Source organism: Cherax quadricarinatus, chromosome 44, assembly GCF_038502225.1.
Source record: "Cherax quadricarinatus isolate ZL_2023a chromosome 44, ASM3850222v1, whole genome shotgun sequence".
NCBI classification, from domain to species: Eukaryota; Metazoa; Arthropoda; class Malacostraca; order Decapoda; family Parastacidae; genus Cherax; species Cherax quadricarinatus.
This window is the reverse complement of record NC_091335.1, coordinates 589275-609282: the sequence shown is the minus strand read 5'-3', so window position 1 is coordinate 609282 and position 20008 is coordinate 589275. Positions and strand designations below refer to the sequence as shown.

At 56.2% G+C, this 20008-nt stretch overlaps 1 protein-coding gene across 7 annotated transcripts in view; it reads right to left on the bottom strand.

The window, feature by feature from the left end:
• tna (tonalli) overlaps positions 1-20008 on the bottom strand; it is a 191891-nt gene that overhangs the window by 20472 nt on the left and 151411 nt on the right. For all 7 annotated transcript variants that reach the window (XM_070093887.1, XM_070093884.1, XM_070093883.1 and 4 more), the window contains one exon: positions 969-1184. In XM_070093887.1, coding sequence (XP_069949988.1) covers positions 969-1184 — 216 coding nt within the window. The remainder of the gene's footprint in view (positions 1-968; positions 1185-20008) is intronic.

Genomic DNA, 20008 nt, shown 5'->3' with positions numbered 1-20008 from the left:
CCCCCTGATCTACCTTCAGACCCCCCCCTTCAGACCCCCTGATCTACCTTCAGACCCCCTGATCTACCTTCAGACCCCTGATCTACCTTCAGACCCCCTGATCTACCTTCAGACCCCCTGATCTACCTTCAGACCCCTGATCTACCTTCAGACCCCCTGATCTACCTTCAGACCCCCTGATCTACCTTCAGACCCCCTGATCTACCTTCAGACCCCTGATCTACCTTCAGACCCCCTGATCTACCTTCAGACCCCCTGATCTACCTTCAGACCCCCTGATCTACCTTCAGACCCCCTGATCTACCTTCAGACCCCCTGATCTACCTTCAGACCCCCTGATCTACCTTCAGACCCCCTGATCTACCTTCAGACCCCCTGATCTACCTTCAGACCCCTAATCTACCTTCAGACCCCCTGATCTACCTTCAGACCCCCTGATCTACCTTCAGACCCCCTGATCTACCTTCAGACCCCTAATCTACCTTCAGACCCCCTGATCTACCTTCAGACCCCTAATCTACCTTCAGACCCCCTGATCTACCTTCAGACCCCCTAATCTACCTTCAGACCCCCTAATCTACCTTCAGACCCCCTGATCTACCTTCAGACCCCCTGATCTACCTTCAGACCCCCTAATCTACCTTCAGACCCCCTGATCTACCTTCAGACCCCCTAATCTACCTTCAGACCCCCTAATCTACCTTCAGACCCCCTGATCTACCTTCAGACCCCCTGATCTACCTTCAGACCCCCTAATCTACCTTCAGACCCCTAAGCAGAGAACAGAGCATGGAGAAAAATTCTGTTTATCATTTCTTGTACAAATAACAAAAATACTTCAGTAATTGAAGCCTTAACATAGCAGAAATAAACACAATAAACATGTCCATGTTTAATTTATATGATGAGGTTATTTAAATATTTCAACATTTGTGGGAAAAAAGATAATGAGGTGAAAGTGAACCTACCTGCATGTTCATACACTTGCCCATGCCAGGCCCCATGTTCTGCATGTTGTTCATGGGGACGTTGTTCATCATGTTGCCTCCCATGTTGTTGATCATGTTGTTCATCATATTGTTCATGCCGTTCATGGGGTTGGTCATGTTCATGTTGGGTGTCGAGGGACGCTGCATGGAGAACCCGGGTCCTGGGCCAGAAAACCCAGCACTCATCGACCCCATCTGTTGGTTTATACACTATATTATACACAGTTATCATTACAAATTAACCAGAAACCTTAAGGTTTCTGGTCAAGGGTCGGTTTCTCTATATATACTTTATTAATAAGCACAATAGGGTGTTTCAAAATGGACCCAATTACGAAGTAGTCTCCCTTGAAATTGGGTCCTTCTTTTGCAACACCACAATCACAATTTGAAAAGAACGCAGAGGCACAATACCGTGATTGGAACAATGAACATACAAACCGCACGTTTCGGTACAAGTCGGACCGAAACGTTGTCTTTAACCAGCTAGGATGGGACCCTCTAACTTGCTAGCATTATCAAAGGTTCTAACATATATAAAGTAGCTGTGAATACTTCCCCGTGGTGGGGAAAGCTGAAAGGGGAATCTCCCTGCCAGCCACTTTAAAATTCCCCCGCCCCAGACTCTTCATGCACCTCCGCTCAGTCTGTTTTTCCACTACTACAGCACTGAATTAACTTGAGTTTCGTTAGCTTTCCCTTCTCGGTATAACATTTCCTGCCAGATTTACATGATTCACACATTGTACAAGTGAGAACTTATTATTATTAAATCTTAGGTAAATGTAATATATCATATAACGAATTCTGGATATATTTTAAAGGGGTGGAGAGGTAAGCCAGTGGAAGGTCTCAATCAGATGACCAAAAGCTCCAGCTGTGGGTCATCATAAAAATGAATACTACACAGGATATACTACTGTATATATACACAGTAGAGTGTATTTATCTCAAGGTATATACACTGATAGTATACTATTAACAATGTTTTAGTTATTACAGTATTCCTGATGTTGTGTAAGTCTTGGCCAGGTGCCTGATCAACCAGGCTGTGATGTTGGATATGGTGTAAAATACCGACAGGTTGAAGATTATAACACATGTGTAGCAGTTGGGTGTCTTTATTGACGAAACGTGACGCCTTCACAGTTGACTTCTTCAGTCAAATACAGAGGGAACAATAGAACTGATGGAAAGATGGTGTAATCAGTCCCCACTTACTCAAGTGTTCAACACTAACACAGCAACTTAAGTATTGAACACTAACACAGCAACTTAAGTGTTGAACACTAACACAGCAACTTAAGTGTTGAACACTTAACACAGCAACTTAAGTGTTGAACACTAACACAGCAACTTAAGTGTTGAACACTAACACAGCAACTTAAGTGTTGAACACTAACACAGCAACTCAAGTGTTGAACACTAACACAGCAACTCAAGTGTTGAACACTTAACACAGCAACTCAAGTGTTGAACACTTAACACAGCAACTTAAGTGTTGAACACTTAACACAGCAACTTACTCAAGCTTGTTATTAAGCTTCAACATGTATTTAATTATGTCTTAATTAACGTAGCCTTACTTATATCAACACAATACCCACAATTAACTGCTGTGTGTTGCCAGCTGTGTGTTAACTGCTGTGTTGCTAGCTGTGTGTTGCCAGCTGTGTGTTAACTGCTGTGTGTTGCCAGTTGTGTGTTAACTGCTGTGTGTTGCCAGCTGTGTGTTAACTGCTGTGTGTTGCCAGCTGTGTGTTGCCAGTTGTATGCTGCCAGTTGTGTGTTAACTGCTGTGTGTTGCCAGCTGTGTGTTGCCAGTTGTGTGCTGCCAGCTGTGTGCTGCCAGCTGTGTGTTAACTACTGTGTGTTGCCAGCTGTGTGTTAACTGTTGTGTGTTGCAAGCTGTGTGCTGCCAGCTGTGTGCTGCCAGTTGTGTGCTGTCAGCTGTGTTAACTGCTGTGTTGCCAGCTGTGTGTTAACTGCTGTGTGTTGCCAGCTGTGTGTTAACTGCTGTGTTGCCAGCTGTGTGTTAACTGCTGTGTGTTGCCAGCTGTGTGTTAACTGCTGTGTGTTGCCAGCTGTGTGTTAACTGCTGTGTTGCCAGTTGTGTGCTGCCAGCTGTGTGCTGCCAGTTGTGTGCTGCCAGATGTGTGCTGCCAGGTATGTGCTGCCAGCTGTGTGCTGCCAGCTGTGTGCTGCCAGCTGTGTGCTGCCAGTTGAGTGCTGCTAGCTGTGTGCTGCCAGCTGTGTGCTGCCAGTTGTGTGCTGCCAGCTGTGTGCTGCCAGCTGTGTGCTGCCAGCTGTGTGCTGCCAACTGTGTGCTTCCAGCTGTGTGTTGCCAGCTGTGTGCTGCCAGCTGTGTGCTGCCAGCTGTGTGCTGCCAGTTGTGTGCTGCCAGCTGTGTGCTGCCAGTTGTGTGCTGCTAGCTGTGTGCTGCCAGTTGTGTGCTGCCAGCTGTGTGCTGCCAGCTGTGTGCTGCCAGCTGTATGCTGCCAGCTGTGTGCTGCCAGCTGTGTGCTGCCAGTTGTGTGCTGCCAGTTGTGTGCTGCTAGCTGTGTGCTGCCAGTTGTGTGCTGCCAGCTGTGTGCTGCCAGTTGTGTGCTGCCAGCTGTATGCTGCCAGTTGTGTGCTGCCAGCTGTGTGCTGCCAGCTGTGTGCTGCCAGCTGTGTGCTGCCAGTTGTGTGCTGCCAGCTGTGTGCTGCCAGCTGTGTGCTGCCAGTTGTGTGCTGCCAGCTGTGTGCTGCCAGTTGTGTACTGCCAGTTGTGTGCTGCCAGTTGTGTGCTGCCAGCTGTGTGCTGCCAGCTGTGTGCTGCCAGCTGTGTGCTGCCAGCTGTGTGCTGCCAGCTGTGTGCTGCCAGTTGTGTGCTGCCAGCTGTGTACTGCCAGTTGTGTGCTGCCAGTTGTGTGCTGCCAGCTGTGTGCTGCCAGTTGTGTACTGCCAGCTGTGTGCTGCCAGCTGTGTGCTGCCAGCTGTGTGCTGCCAGCTGTGTGCTGCCAGTTGTGTACTGCCAGTTGTGTGCTGCCAGCTGTGTGCTGCCAGCTGTGTGCTGCCAGCTGGAGTTACATAAGGAACAATCTTACTTAAGTTATTAAGCATCTAGAGGCTGACTGTACACTAGGAAGCTGACCCAACATTTTTCTCACATATAAACCCAGTTATTGAGGCCATCGATTGTGTGCGTGCGCTTGTGTGCGCTCACCTAATTGTCTTCCCTGGGGTCGAATCACAGCTCCTGGTCCCACCCTTTAAATACTGTTTATCAGCTATACTGGTTCCTCACGTTTAGGCACGCCCAGTCATACCTGCTCTTGTAACTGTGCACGGCGTTTCCCCTCATCTGATTATTTTTAAGTAGAAGCGCTAAACCCGTAGAAATAATACAGCATCTATGATGATACAAGTTTATTTAAACATTATATATTGCACAAATAACCCTACTTGTAACATTTAACAAGTCACACTAAAACAGGGAGGTAAGGTAGGGAGGAATAGTGATGGTCAGGAGCTGGACAAGTGTTTCCTGACGCGGGTCACATGATGACCACAGCTGGAGCTTTTGGTGATCTGACCGAAGCCTTCTGCTGGCTTACGGCTATGGTTATGCAGAGTATTTCAAGTAAGCTTAAGCAGGAATGGAAGGTAAACAGACTTGATCCAAAGGTAGGGCTAGTGTCTCCTTATCCTAGGAACAAGAGCCAGCATGGAAACATATAGCCAGCCAGCCAGCCAGCCAGCCAGCCAGCCAGCCAGCCAGCCAGCCAGCCAGCCAGCCAGCCAGCCAGCCACAGCCAGCCAGCCAGTGTGTGTGTGTCTGCTCACCTAATTGTGTTTTGTGTGTGTGTGTGTGTGTGTGTGTGTGTGTGTGTGTGTGTGTGTGTGTGTGTGTGTGTGTGTGTGTACGTGTGTGTGTGTACATACGCAGATAAGTGTACATAAACAGTGTTATATACTAATATTTTAACAGTTCCGAGGGACTGATCACCATGATGGAGTGATCACACTCTCTGTATTTCACCACTACTGCTGTTCCCTTCGTATTTGACTGAAGAAGTCTACTGTGTGGGAGGAACGATTCCTCAATAAAGATACCCAAGTGTTGCACAGCTGTCTTAATCTTCCACTTCTCGGTATCTTGTACCATTTTTAAGCCTCAGGACAAGAGAGCAGCAGCACCTCCCTGGATGCTGGCTCTCCACCAGGCTACTGTGATCCCAGCAGCACCTCCCTGGATGCTGGCTCTCCACCAGGCTACTGTGATCCCAGCAGCACCTCCCTGGATGCTGGCTCTCCACCAGGCTACTGTGATCCCAGCAGCACCTCCCTGGATGCTGGCTCTCCACCAGGCTACTGTGATCCCAGCAGCACCTCCCTGGATGCTGGCTCTCCACCAGGCTACTGTGATCCCAGCAGCACCTCCCTGGATGCTGGCTCTCCACCAGGCTACTGTGACCCCAGCAGCACCTCCCTGGATGCTGGCTCTCCACCAGGCTACTGTGATCCCAGCAGCACCTCCCTGGATGCTGGCTCTCCACCAGGCTATTGTGATCCCAGCAGCACCTCCCTGGATGCTGGCTCTCCACCAGGCTACTGTGATCCCAGCAGCACCTCCCTGGATGCTGGCTCTCCACCAGCCTGCTGTGATCCCAGCAGCATCTCCCTGGATGCTGGCTCTCCACCAGGCTACTGTGATCCCAGCAGCACCTCTCTGGATGCTGGCTCTCCACCAGGCTACTGTGATCCCAGCAGCACCTCCCTGGATGCTGGCTCTCCACCAGGCTACTGTGATCCCAGCAGCACCTCCCTGCATGCTGGCTCTCCACCAGGCTACTGTGATCCCAGCAGCACCTCCCTGGATGCTGGCTCTCCACCAGGCTATTGTGATCCCAGCAGCACCTCCCTGGATGCTGGCTCTCCACCAGGCTACTGTGATCCCAGCAGCACCTCCCTGGATGCTGGCTCTCCACCAGCCTGCTGTGATCCCAGCAGCATCTCCCTGGATGCTGGCTCTCCACCAGGCTACTGTGATCCCAGCAGCACCTCTCTGGATGCTGGCTCTCCACCAGGCTACTGTGATCCCAGCAGCACCTCCCTGGATGCTGGCTCTCCACCAGGCTACTGTGATCCCAGCAGCACCTCCCTGGATGCTGGCTCTCCACCAGGCTACTGTGATCCCAGCAGCACCTCCCTGGATGCTGGCTCTCCACCAGGCTATTGTGATCCCAGCAGCACCTCCCTGGATGCTGGCTCTCCACCAGGCTACTGTGATCCCAGCAGCACCTCCCTGGATGCTGGCTCTCCACCAGCCTGCTGTGATCCCAGCAGCATCTCCCTGGATGCTGGCTCTCCACCAGGCTACTGTGATTCCAGCAGCACCTCTCTGGATGCTGGCTCTCCACCAGGCTACTGTGATCCCAGCAGCACCTCCCTGGATGCTGGCTCTCCACCAGGCTTCTGTGATCCCAGCAGCACCTCCCTGGATGCTGGCTCTCCACCAGCCTACTGTGACCCCAGCAGCACCTCCCTGGATGCTGGCTCTCCACCAGGCTACTGTGATCCCAGCAGCACCTCCCTGGATGCTGGCTCTCCACCAGGCTACTGTGATCCCAGCAGCACCTCCCTGGATGCTGGCTCTCCACCAGGCTACTGTGATCCCAGCAGCACCTCCCTGGATGCTGGCTCTCCACCAGGCTACTGTGATCCCAGCAGCACCTCCCTGGATGCTGGCTCTCCACCAGGCTACTGTGATCCCAGCAGCACCTCTCTAGATGCTGGCTCTCCACCAGGCTACTGTGATCCCAGCAGCACCTCCCTGGATGCTGGCTCTCCACCAGGCTACTGTGATCCCAGCAGCACCTCCCTGGATGCTGGCTCTCCACCAGGCTACTGTGACCCCAGCAGCACCTCCCTGGATGCTGGCTCTCCACCAGGCTACTGTGATCCCAGCAGCACCTCCCTGGATGCTGGCTCTCCACCAGGCTACTGTGATCCCAGCAGCACCTCTCTAGATGCTGGCTCTCCACCAGGCTACTGTGATCCCAGCAGCACCTCCCTGGATGCTGGCTCTCCACCAGGCTACTGTGATCCCAGCAGCACCTCCCTGGATGCTGGCTCTCCACCAGGCTACTGTGACCCCAGCAGCACCTCCCTGGATGCTGGCTCTCCACCAGGCTACTGTGATCCCAGCAGCACCTCCCTGGATGCTGGCTCTCCACCAGGCTACTGTGACCCCAGCAGCACCTCCCTGGATGCTGGCTCTCCACTAGGCTACTGTGATCCCAGCAGCACCTCCCTGGATGCTGGCTCTCCACCAGGCTACTGTGATCCCAGCAGCATCTCCCTGGATGCTGGCTCTCCACCAGGCTACTGTGACCCCAGCAGCACCTCCCTGGATGCTGGCTCTCCACCAGGCTACTGTGATCCCAGCAGCACCTCCCTGGATGCTGGCTCTCCACCAGGCTACTGTGACCCCAGCAGCACCTTCCTGGATGCTGGCTCTCCACCAGGCTACTGTGATCCCAGCAGCACCTCCCTGGATGCTGGCTCTCCACCAGGCTACTGTGATCCCAGCAGCACCTCCCTGGATGCTGGCTCTCCACCAGGCTACTGTGATCCCAGCAGCACCTCCCTGGATGCTGGCTCTCCACCAGGCTACTGTGACCCCAGCAGCACCTCCCTGGATGCTGGCTCTCCACCAGGCTACTGTGATCCCAGCAGCACCTCTCTGGATGCTGGCTCTCCACCAGGCTACTGTGATCCCAGCAGCACCTCCCTGGATGCTGGCTCTCCACCAGGCTACTGTGACCCCAGCAGCACCTCCCTGGATGCTGGCTCTCCACCAGGCTACTGTGATCCCAGCAGCACCTCCCTGGATGCTGGCTCTCCACCAGGCTACTGTGATCCCAGCAGCACCTCCCTGGATGCTGGCTCTCCACCAGGCTACTGTGATCCCAGCAGCACCTCTCTGGATGCTGGCTCTCCACCAGGCTACTGTGATCCCAGCAGCACCTCCCTGGATGCTGGCTCTCCACCAGGCTACTGTGATCCCAGCAGCACCTCCCTGGATGCTGGCTCTCTAACAGGCTACTGTGATCCCAGCAGCACCTCCCTGGATGCTGGCTCTCCACCAGGCTACTGTGACCCCAGCAGCACCTCCCTGGATGCTGGCTCTCCACCAGGCTACTGTGATCCCAGCAGCACCTCCCTGGATGCTGGCTCTCCACCAGGCTACTGTGATCCCAGCAGCACCTCCCTGGATGCTGGCTCTCCACCAGGCTACTGTAACCCCAGCAGCACCTCTCTGGATGCTGGCTCTCCACCAGGCTACTGTGATCCCAGCAGCACCTCCCTGGATGCTGGCTCTCCACCAGGCTACTGTGACCCCAGCAGCACCTCCCTGGATGCTGGCTCTCCACCAGGCTACTGTGACCCCAGCAGCACCTCCCTGGATGCTGGCTCTCCACCAGGCTACTGTGACCCCAGCAGCACCTCCCTGGATGCTGGCTCTCCACCAGGCTACTGTGACCCCAGCAGCACCTCCCTGGATGCTGGCTCTCCACCAGGCTACTGTGATCCCAGCAGCACCTCCCTGGATGCTGGCTCTCCACCAGGCTACTGTGACCCCAGCAGCACCTCCCTGGATGCTGGCTCTCCACCAGGCTACTGTGACCCCAGCAGCACCTCCCTGGATGCTCGCTCTCCACCAGGCTACTGTAATCCCAGCAGCACCTCCATGGATGCTGGCTCTCCACCAGGCTACTGTGATCCCAGCAGCACCTCCCTGCATGCTGGCTCTCCACCAGGCTACTGTGATCCCAGCAGCACCTCCCTGGATGCTGGCTCTCCACCAGGCTACTGTAACCCCAGCAGCACCTCCCTGGATGATGGCTCTCCACCAGGCTACTGTGATCCCAGCAGCACCTCCCTGGATGCTGGCTCTCCACCAGGCTACTGTGATCCCAGCAGCACCTCCCTGGATGCTGGCTCTCCACCAGGCTACTGTGATCCCAGCAGCACCTCCCTGGATGCTGGCTCTCCACCAGGCTACTGTGATCCCAGCAGCACCTCCCTGGATGCTGGCTCTCCACCAGCCTGCTGTGATCCCAGCAGCACCTCCCTGGATGCTGGCTCTCCACCAGGCTACTGTGATCCCAGCAGCACCTCCCTGGATGCTGGCTCTCCACCAGGCTACTCTGATCCCAGCAGCACCTCCCTGGATGCTGGCTCTCCACCAGGCTACTGTGATCCCAGCAGCACCTCCCTGGATGCTGGCTCTCCACCAGGCTACTGTGATCCCAGCAGCACCTCCCTGGATGCTGGCTCTCCACCAGGCTACTGTGATCCCAGCAGCACCTCCCTGGATGCTGGCTCTCCACCAGGCTACTGTGATCCCAGCAGCACCTCTCTGGATGCTGGCTCTCCACCAGGCTACTGTGATCCCAGCAGCACCTCTCTGAATGCTGGCTCTCCACCAGGCTACTGTGATCCCAGCAGCACCTCCCTGGATGCTGGCTCTCCACCAGGCTACTGTGATCCCAGCAGCACCTCCCTGGATGCTGGCTCTCCACCAGGCTACTGTAACCCCAGCAGCACCTCCCTGGATGCTGGCTCTCCACCAGGCTACTGTGATCCCAGCAGCACCTCCCTGGATGCTGGCTCTCCACCAGGCTACTGTGACCCCAACAGCACCTCTCTGGATGCTGGCTCTCCACCAGGCTACTGTGATCCCAGCAGCACCTCTCTGGATGCTGGCTGTCCACCAGGCTACTGTGACCCCAGCAGCACCTCTCTGGATGCTGGCTCTCCACCACGCTACTGTGATCCCAGCAGCACCTCCCTGGATGTTGGCTCTCCACCAGGCTACTGTGATCCCAGCAGCACCTCCCTGGATGCTGGCTCTCCACCAGGCTACTGTGATCCCAGCAGCACCTCTCTGGATGCTGGCTCTCCACCAGGCTACTGTGATCCCAGCAGCACCTCTCTGGATGCTGGCTCTCCACCAGGCTACTGTGATCCCAGCAGCACCTCCCTGGATGCTGGCTCTCCACCAGGCTACTGTGATCCCAGCAGCACCTCCCTGGATGCTGGCTCTCCACCAGGCTACTGTGATCCCAGCAGCACCTCTCTGGATGCTGGCTCTCTACCAGGCTACTGTGATCCCAGCAGCACCTCCCTGGATGCTGGCTCTCCACCAGGCTACTGTGATCCCAGCAGCACCTCCCTGGATGCTGGTTCTCCACCAGGCTACTGTGATCCCAGCAGCACCTCCCTGGATGGTGGCTCTCCACCAGGCTACTGTGATCCCAGCAGCACGTCTCTGGATGCTGGCTCTAAACCAGGCTACTGTGATCCCAGCAGCACCTCTCTAGATGCAGGCTCTCCACCAGGCTACTGTGACCCCAGCAGCACCTCTCTGGATGCTGGCTCTCCACCAGGCTACTGTGATCCCAGCAGCACCTCTCTGGATGCTAGCTCTCCACCAGGCTACTGTGACCCCAGCAGCACCTCTCTGGATGCTAGCTCTCCACCACGCTACTGTGATCCCAGCAGCACCTCCCTGGATGCTGGCTCTCCACCAGGCTACTGTGATCCCAGCAGCACCTCCCTGGATGCTGGCTCTCCACCAGGCTACTGTGATCCCAGCAGCACCTCCCTGGATGCTGGCTCTCCACCAGGCTACTGTGATCCCAGCAGCACCTCTCTGGATGCTGGCTCTCCACCAGGCTACTGTGATCCCAGCAGCACCTCTCTGGATGCTGGCTCTATACCAGGCTACTGTGATCCCAGCAGCACCTCCTTGGATGCTGGCTCTCCACCAGGCTACTGTGATCCCAGCAGCACCTCCCTGGATGCTGGCTCTCCACCAGGCTACTGTGATCCCAGCAGCACCTCCCTGGATGCTGGCTCTCCACCAGGCTACTGTGATCCCAGCAGCATGTCTCTGGATGCTGGCTCTAAACCAGGCTACTGTGATCCCAGCAGCACCTCTCTAGATGCTGGCTCTCCACCAGGCTACTGTGATCCCAGCAGCACCTCTCTGGATGCTGGCTCTCCACCAGGCTACTGTGATCCCAGCAGCACCTCTCTGGATGCTGGCTCTCCACCAGGCTACTGTGACCCCAGTAGCACCTCTCTGGATGCTGGCTCTCCACCAGGCTACTGTGACCCCAGCAGCACATCCCTGGATGCTGGCTCTCCACCAGGCTACTGTGATCCCAGCAGCACCTCTCTGGATGCTGGCTCTCCACCAGGCTACTGTGATCCCAGCAGCACCTCCCTGGATGCTGGCTCTCCACCAGGCTACTGTGATCCCAGCAGCACCTCTCTGGATGCTGGCTCTCCACCAGGCTACTGTGATCCCAGCAGCACCTCCCTGGATGCTGGCTCTCCACCAGGCTACTGTGATCCCAGCAGCATCTCCCTGGATGCTGGCTCTCCACCAGGCTACTGTGACCCCAGCAGCACCTCCCTGGATGCTGGCTCTCCACCAGGCTACTGTGATCCCAGCAGCACCTCCCTGGATGCTGGCTCTCCACCAGGCTACTGTGACCCCAGCAGCACCTTCTCTGGATGCTGGCTCTCCACCAGGCTACTGTGACCCCAGCAGCACCTCCCTGGATGCTGGCTCTCCACCAGGCTACTGTGATCCCAGCAGCACCTCCCTGGATGCTGGCTCTCCACCAGGCTACTGTGATCCCAGCAGCACCTCCCTGGATGCTGGCTCTCCACCAGGCTACTGTGACCCCAGCAGCACCTCTCTGGATGCTGGCTCTCCACCAGGCTACTGTGATCCCAGCAGCACCTCTCTGGATGCTGGCTCTCCACCAGGCTACTGTGATCCCAGCAGCACCTCCCTGGATGCTGGCTCTCCACCAGGCTACTGTGACCCCAGCAGCACCTCCCTGGATGCTGGCTCTCCACCAGGCTACTGTGATCCCAGCAGCACCTCCCTGGATGCTGGCTCTCCACCAGGCTACTGTGATCCCAGCAGCACCTCCCTGGATGCTGGTTCTCCACCAGGCTACTGTGATCCCAGCAGCACCTCTCTGGATGCTGGCTCTCCACCAGGCTACTGTGATCCCAGCAGCACCTCCCTGGATGCTGGCTCTCCACCAGGCTACTGTGACCCCAGCAGCACCTCCCTGGATGCTGGCTCTCCACCAGGCTACTGTGATCCCAGCAGCACCTCCCTGGATGCTGGCTCTCCACCAGGCTACTGTGATCCCAGCAGCACCTCCCTGGATGCTGGCTCTCCACCAGGCTACTGTGATCCCAGCAGCACCTCTCTGGATGCTGGCTCTCCACCAGGCTACTGTGATCCCAGCAGCACCTCCCTGGATGCTGGCTCTCCACCAGGCTACTGTGATCCCAGCAGCACCTCCCTGGATGCTGGCTCTCTAACAGGCTACTGTGATCCCAGCAGCACCTCCCTGGATGCTGGCTCTCCACCAGGCTACTGTGACCCCAGCAGCACCTCTCTGGATGCTGGCTCTCCACCAGGCTACTGTGATCCCAGCAGCACCTCCCTGGATGCTGGCTCTCCACCAGGCTACTGTGATCCCAGCAGCACCTCCCTGGATGCTGGCTCTCCACCAGGCTACTGTGACCCCAGCAGCACCTCCCTGGATGCTGGCTCTCCACCAGGCTACTGTGATCCCAGCAGCACCTCCCTGGATGCTGGCTCTCCACCAGGCTACTGTGATCCCAGCAGCACCTCCCTGGATGCTGGCTCTCCACCAGGCTACTGTGATCCCAGCAGCACCTCTCTGGATGCTGGCTCTCCACCAGGCTACTGTGATCCCAGCAGCACCTCCCTGGATGCTGGCTCTCCACCAGGCTACTGTGATCCCAGCAGCACCTCCCTGGATGGTGGCTCTCCACGCGGCTACTGTGATCCCAGCAGCACCTCCCTGGATGCTGGCTCTCCACCAGGCTACTGTGATCCCAGCAGCACCTCCCTGGATGCTGGCTCTCCACCAGGCTACTGTGATCCCAGCAGCACCTCCCTGGATGCTGGCTCTCCACCAGGCTACTGTTATCCCAGCAGCACCTCCCTGGATGCTGGCTCTCCACCAGGCTACTGTGATCCCAGCAGCACCTCTCTGGATGCTGGCTCTCCACCAGGCTACTGTGATCCCAGCAGCACCTCCCTGGATGCTGGCTCTCCACCAGGCTACTGTGACCCCAGCAGCACCTCCCTGGATGCTGGCTCTCCACCAGGCTACTGTGACCCCAGCAGCACCTCCCTGGATGCTGGCTCTCCACCAGGCTACTGTGACCCCAGCAGCACCTCCCTGGATGCTGGCTCTCCACCAGGCTACTGTGACCCCAGCAGCACCTCCCTGGATGCTGGCTCTCCACCAGGCTACTGTGATCCCAGCAGCACCTCCCTGGATGCTGGCTCTCCACCAGGCTACTGTGACCCCAGCAGCACCTCCCTGGATGCTGGCTCTCCACCAGGCTACTGTGACCCCGGCGGCACCTCCCTGGATGCTCTGGCTACTGTAATCCCAGCAGCACCTCCATGGATGCTGGCTCTGCTACTGTGATCCCAGCAGCACCTCCCTGGATGCTGGCTCTCCACCAGGCTACTGTGAGCCCAGCAGCACCTCCCTGGATGCTGGCTCTCCACCAGGCTACTGTAACCCCAGCAGCACCTCCCTGGATGATGGCTCTCCACCAGGCTACTGTGATCCCAGCAGCACCTCCCTGGATGCTGGCTCTCCACCAGGCTACTGTGATCCCAGCAGCACCTCCCTGGATGCTGGCTCTCCACCAGGCTACTGTGATCCCAGCAGCACCTCCCTGGATGCTGGCTCTCCACCAGGCTACTGTGATCCCAGCAGCACCTCCCTGGATGCTGGCTCTCCACCAGCCTGCTGTGATCCCAGCAGCACCTCCCTGGATGCTGGCTCTCCACCAGGCTACTGTGATCCCAGCAGCACCTCCCTGGATGCTGGCTCTCCACCAGGCTACTCTGATCCCAGCAGCACCTCCCTGGATGCTGGCTCTCCACCAGGCTACTGTGATCCCAGCAGCACCTCCCTGGATGCTGGCTCTCCACCAGGCTACTGTGATCCCAGCAGCACCTCCCTGGATGCTGGCTCTCCACCAGGCTACTGTGATCCCAGCAGCACCTCCCTGGATGCTGGCTCTCCACCAGGCTACTGTGATCCCAGCAGCACCTCTCTGGATGCTGGCTCTCCACCAGGCTACTGTGATCCCAGCAGCACCTCTCTGAATGCTGGCTCTCCACCAGGCTACTGTGATCCCAGCAGCACCTCCCTGGATGCTGGCTCTCCACCAGGCTACTGTGATCCCAGCAGCACCTCCCTGGATGCTGGCTCTCCACCAGGCTACTGTAACCCCAGCAGCACCTCCCTGGATGCTGGCTCTCCACCAGGCTACTGTGATCCCAGCAGCACCTCCCTGGATGCTGGCTCTCCACCAGGCTACTGTGACCCCAACAGCACCTCTCTGGATGCTGGCTCTCCACCAGGCTACTGTGATCCCAGCAGCACCTCTCTGGATGCTGGCTGTCCACCAGGCTACTGTGAGCCCAGCAGCACCTCTCTGGATGCTGGCTCTCCACCAGGCTATTGTGATCCCAGCAGCACCTCCCTGGATGCTGGCTCTCCACCAGGCTACTGTGATCCCAGCAGCACCTCCCTGGATGGTGGCTCTCCACCAGGCTACTGTGATCCCAGCAGCACCTCCCTGGATGCTGGCTCTCCACCAGGCTACTGTGATCCCAGCAGCACCTCTCTGGATGCTGGCTCTCCACCAGGCTACTGTGATCCCAGCAGCACCTCTCTGGATGCTGGCTCTCCACCAGGCTACTGTGATCCCAGCAGCACCTCCCTGGATGCTGGCTCTCCACCAGGCTACTGTGATCCCAGCAGCACCTCCCTGGATGCTGGCTCTCCACCAGGCTACTGTGATCCCAGCAGCACCTCTCTGGATGCTGGCTCTCTACCAGGCTACTGTGATCCCAGCAGCACCTCCCTGGATGCTGGCTCTCCACCAGGCTACTGTGATCCCAGCAGCACCTCCCTGGATGCTGGTTCTCCACCAGGCTACTGTGATCCCAGCAGCACCTCCCTGGATGGTGGCTCTCCACCAGGCTACTGTGATCCCAGCAGCACGTCTCTGGATGCTGGCTCTAAACCAGGCTACTGTGATCCCAGCAGCACCTTTCTGGATGCAGGCTCTCCACCAGGCTACTGTGACCCCAGCAGCACCTCTCTGGATGCTGGCTCTCCACCAGGCTACTGTGATCGCAGCAGCACCTCTCTAGATGCTGGCTCTCCACCAGGCTACTGTGACCCCAGCAGCACCTCTCTGGATGCTGGCTCTCCACCAGGCTACTGTGATCCCAGCAGCACCTCCCTGGATGCTGGCTCTCCACCAGGCTACTGTGATCCCAGCAGCACCTCCCTGGATGCTGGCTCTCCACCAGGCTACTGTGATCCCAGCAGCACCTCCCTGGATGCTGGCTCTCCACCAGGCTACTGTGATCCCAGCAGCACCTCTCTGGATGCTGGCTCTCCACCAGGCTACTGTGATCCCAGCAGCACCTCTCTGGATGCTGGCTCTATACCAGGCTACTGTGATCCCAGCAGCACCTCCTTGGATGCTGGCTCTCCACCAGGCTACTGTGATCCCAGCAGCACCTCCCTGGATGCTGGCTCTCCACCAGGCTACTGTGATCCCAGCAGCACCTCCCTGGATGCTGGCTCTCCACCAGGCTACTGTGATCCCAGCAGCATGTCTCTGGATGCTGTCTCTAAACCAGGCTACTGTGATCCCAGCAGCACCTCTCTAGATGCTGGCTCTCCACCAGGCTACTGTGATCCCAGCAGCACCTCCCTGGATGCTGGCTCTCCACCAGGCTACTGTGATCCCAGCAGCACCTCTCTGGATGCTGGCTCTCCACCAGGCTACTGTGACCCCAGCAGCACCTCTCTGGATGCTGGCTCTCCACCAGGCTACTGTGATCCCAGCAGCACCTCCCTAGATGCTGGCTCTCCACTAGGCTACTGTGATCCCAGCAGCACCTCCCTGGATGCTGGCTCTCCACCAGGCTACTGTGATCCCAGCAGCACCTCCCTGGATGCTGGTTCTCCACCAGGCTACTGTGATCCCAGCAGCACCTCTCTGGATGCTGGCTCTCCACCAGGCTACTGTGATCCCAGCAGCACCTCCCTGGATGCTGGCTCTCCACCAGGCTACTGTGATCCCAGCAGCACCTCCCTGGATGCTGGCTCTCCACCAGGCTACTGTGACCCCAGCAGCACCTCTCTGGATGCTGGCTCTCCACCAGGCTACTGTAACCCCAGCAGCATCTCTCTGGATGCTGGCTCTCCACCAGGCTACTGTGATCCCAGCAGCACTTCTCTGGATGCTGGCTCTCCACCAGGCTACTGTGATCCCAGCAGCACCTCTCTGGATGCTGGCTCTCCACCAGGCTACTGTGATCCCAGCAGCATCTCTCTGGATGCTGGCTCTCCACCAGGCTACTGTGACCCCAGCAGCACCTCTCTGGATGCTGGCTCTCTACCAGGCTACTGTGATCCCAGCAGCACCTCCCTGGATGCTGGCTCTCCACCAGGCTACTGTGATCCCAGCAGCACCTCCCTGGATGCTGGCTCTCCACCAGGCTACTGTGACCCTAGCAGCACCTCTCTGGATGCTGGCTCTCCACCAGGCTACTGTGATGCCAGCAGCACCTCTCTGGATGCTGGCTCTCCACCAGGCTACTGTGATCCCAGCAGCACCTCTCTGGATGCTGGCTCTCCACCAGGCTACTGTGACCCCAGCAGCACCTCACTGGATGCTGGCTCTCCAGCAGGCTATTGTGATCCCAGCAGCACCTCCCTGGATGCTGGCTCTCCACCAGGCTACTGTGATCCCAGCAGTACCTCCCTGGATGCTGGCTTTCCACCAGGCTACTGTGATCCCAGCAGCACCTCCCTGGATGCTGGCTCTCCACCAGGCTACTGTGATCCCAGCAGCACCTCACTGGATGCTGGCTCTCCACCAGGCTACTGTGACCCCAGCAGCACCTCTCTGGATGCTGGCTCTTCACCAGGCTACTGTGACCCCAGCAGGACCTCTCTGGATGCTGGCTCTCTACCAGGCTACTGTGATCCCAGCAGCACCTCCCTGGATGCTGGCTCTCCACCAGGCTACTGTGATCCCAGCAGCACCTCCCTGGATGCTGTCTCTCCACCAGGCTACTGTGACCGCAGCAGCACCTCTCTGGATGCTGGCTCTCCACCAGGCTACTGTGATCCCAGCAGCACCTCTCTGGATGCTGGCTCTCCAACAGGCTACTGTGACCCCATCAGCACCTCTCTGGATGCTGGCTCTCCACCAGGCTACTGTGATCCCAGCAGCACCTCTCTGGATGCTGGCTCTCCACCAGGCTACTGTGACCCCAGCAGCACCTCCCTGGATGCTGGCTCTCCACCAGGCTACTGTGATCCCAGCAGCACCTCTCTGGATGCTGGCTCTCCACCAGGCTACTGTGATCCCAGCAGCACCTCTCTGAATGCTGGCTCTCCACCAGGCTACTGTGACCCCAGCAGCACCTCTCTGGATGCTGGCTCTCCACCAGGCTACTGTGATCCCAGCAGCACCTCTCTGGATGCTGGCTCTCCACCAGGCTACTGTGATCCCAGCAGCACCTCCCTGGATGCTGGCTCTCCACCAGGCTACTGTGATCCCAGCAGCACCTCTCTGGATGCTGGCTCTCCACCAGGCTATTGTGATCCCAGCAGCACCTCCCTGGATGGTGGCTCTCCACCAGGCTACTGTGATCCCAGCAGCACCTCCCTGGATGCTGGCTCTCCACCAGGCTACTGTAACCCCAGCAGCACCTCCCTTGATGCTGGCTCTCCACCAGGCTACTGTGATCCCAGCAGCACCTCTCTGGATGCTGGCTCTCCATCAGGCTACTGTGATCCCAGCAGCACCTCCCTGGATGCTGGCTCTCCACCAGGCTACTGTGATCCCACCAGCACCTCCCTGGATGCTGGCTCTCCACCAGGCTACTGTGATCCCAGCAGCACCTCTCTGGGTGCTGGCTCTCCACCAGGCTACTGTGACCCCAGCAGCACCTCCCTGGATGCTGGCTCTCCACCAGGCTACTGTGACCCCAGCAACACCTCCCTGGATGCTGGCTGTCCACCAGGCTACTGTGACCCCAGCAGCACCTTCCTGGATGCTGGCTCTCCACCAGCCTACTAATGTGACCCCAGAAACTAACCTACAAGATCGACCATCACTCAGTCAATACTTTCCTTGCCAGCAGCTAGCAGACACCACCATTCAGAAAACTCTCCTAACTGATTCTTCACCCACTCGTTCTTAGATATCTTTCGCAGTTATACCATGATCATAAACACTAATCTCAGGTCAAAGGAGACTCGAACCTACGCACCTTGGAACAAGGTACGCAGTGCTCTACCACCGTACCACACTGGTCCAATACCTTGGCGTCCAGCTAACACTAGACGTTTTGGTCCAAGGCAGCCAGCATTCAGGCAGGTGGGTTTTAGCTTTTTAATCTAATCTTCTGGATGCATCGACCGACGGGGGATTTTTACAACGTCCTGGCCAAGCCGCAGTTCTGTTACTAATTCAAAATCAGTTGTTTCGTGATTTCACTAATACATCGACTGCTCATGAAGGTTGGTGCACCAAACAGGATGAGGCTGAAATTAGTCTCTGAGGCTCCACGACCACGAATGTCCTTGTATCAGGGTAGCACGCTCAGTACTGTTGGGTGCTGGTGTTTAACAATGGTGGTCCAGTGTATTGAGTGGTGCCTACTTTGTTCACTTCACACAGGGCTGGGCATGTGAACGCAGGATCGAGTCCTGGCCAAGTCGTAGTTCTGTTAATGTGTGTGTGTGTGTGTGTGTATATATATATGTATATATATATATATATATATATATATATATATATATATATATATATATATATATATATATATATATATATATATATATATATATATATATATATATAAACTTCTTCAATAGGATATTTTTATGAAGCTGTTAATTAAATTTGAATATAATTTTTAATAAGAATAATGATAAATATCACAGAATATGTGAAGATAACACAAGTGAAAATAGTACAAGTTCCTCCTTACTTAAAATACAATACTGGCATAGTGAAAAAAAAAACCCAGAGAGAGAGAATGTCCATTAAAACGATTGGACAGACCAAAAATGAAAGTAATATAAGCACTAGGTACCTGTCCTTCCGAAAGCAGATTCCGGTGTCAGGTTAGGCTGCCTCCTGACACTCCCTATATTCACTACTGCCTCCGCACAAAACAATGAACAAAAAACAATCAACTCAAAATTCGAACACTCCTCCACTACAAGGTTCTGGAAATTAAAAGGCAGCTACAATAAAGCTGGCGCCAGATGTAGTTTATGAGATAAGAAAGAGAGCAGATGGTAAGGTCATGTCAGTTTCCCGGTCTTCTAATATCATGTTTATTTTCCCACTATAATCTACTTTGTCCATAATTACTGTTATATTTACTTCGTCTGTTTCGTAATGTGACGTCCAGGATCTTAATTCATGGTATAACTTAAATCTTTGAGGACAATTGTGTTGTAGAGGTGTGAGCAACACAGTTGTTATCAAAGATTTGTTAAGTTATACCATAAATTAAGTAAAGATCCTGGACTTCACCTTACTTAACAGAGTAAATGTGAGAGTAATTATGGACAAGGTAGATTATAGTGGGAAAATGAACATGTTGTTAGAAGACTGGGAACTGAGGCGCCTCTTAAAGGTGCACAAGGCTGGAGAGAGGCTGGCCAAGGCTGGTACGAGCCTGGCCAAGGCTGGAGAGAGCCTGGCCAAGGCTGGGTTATCAGGGTTAACTAACCCATTAGGGGAAAAACGTCTTGTCTACCCACCCTGGGCTTCCCACGAGCTTCCATCAAGTACGGTAAAGAACAGGACTAATTAACCTCATTTCG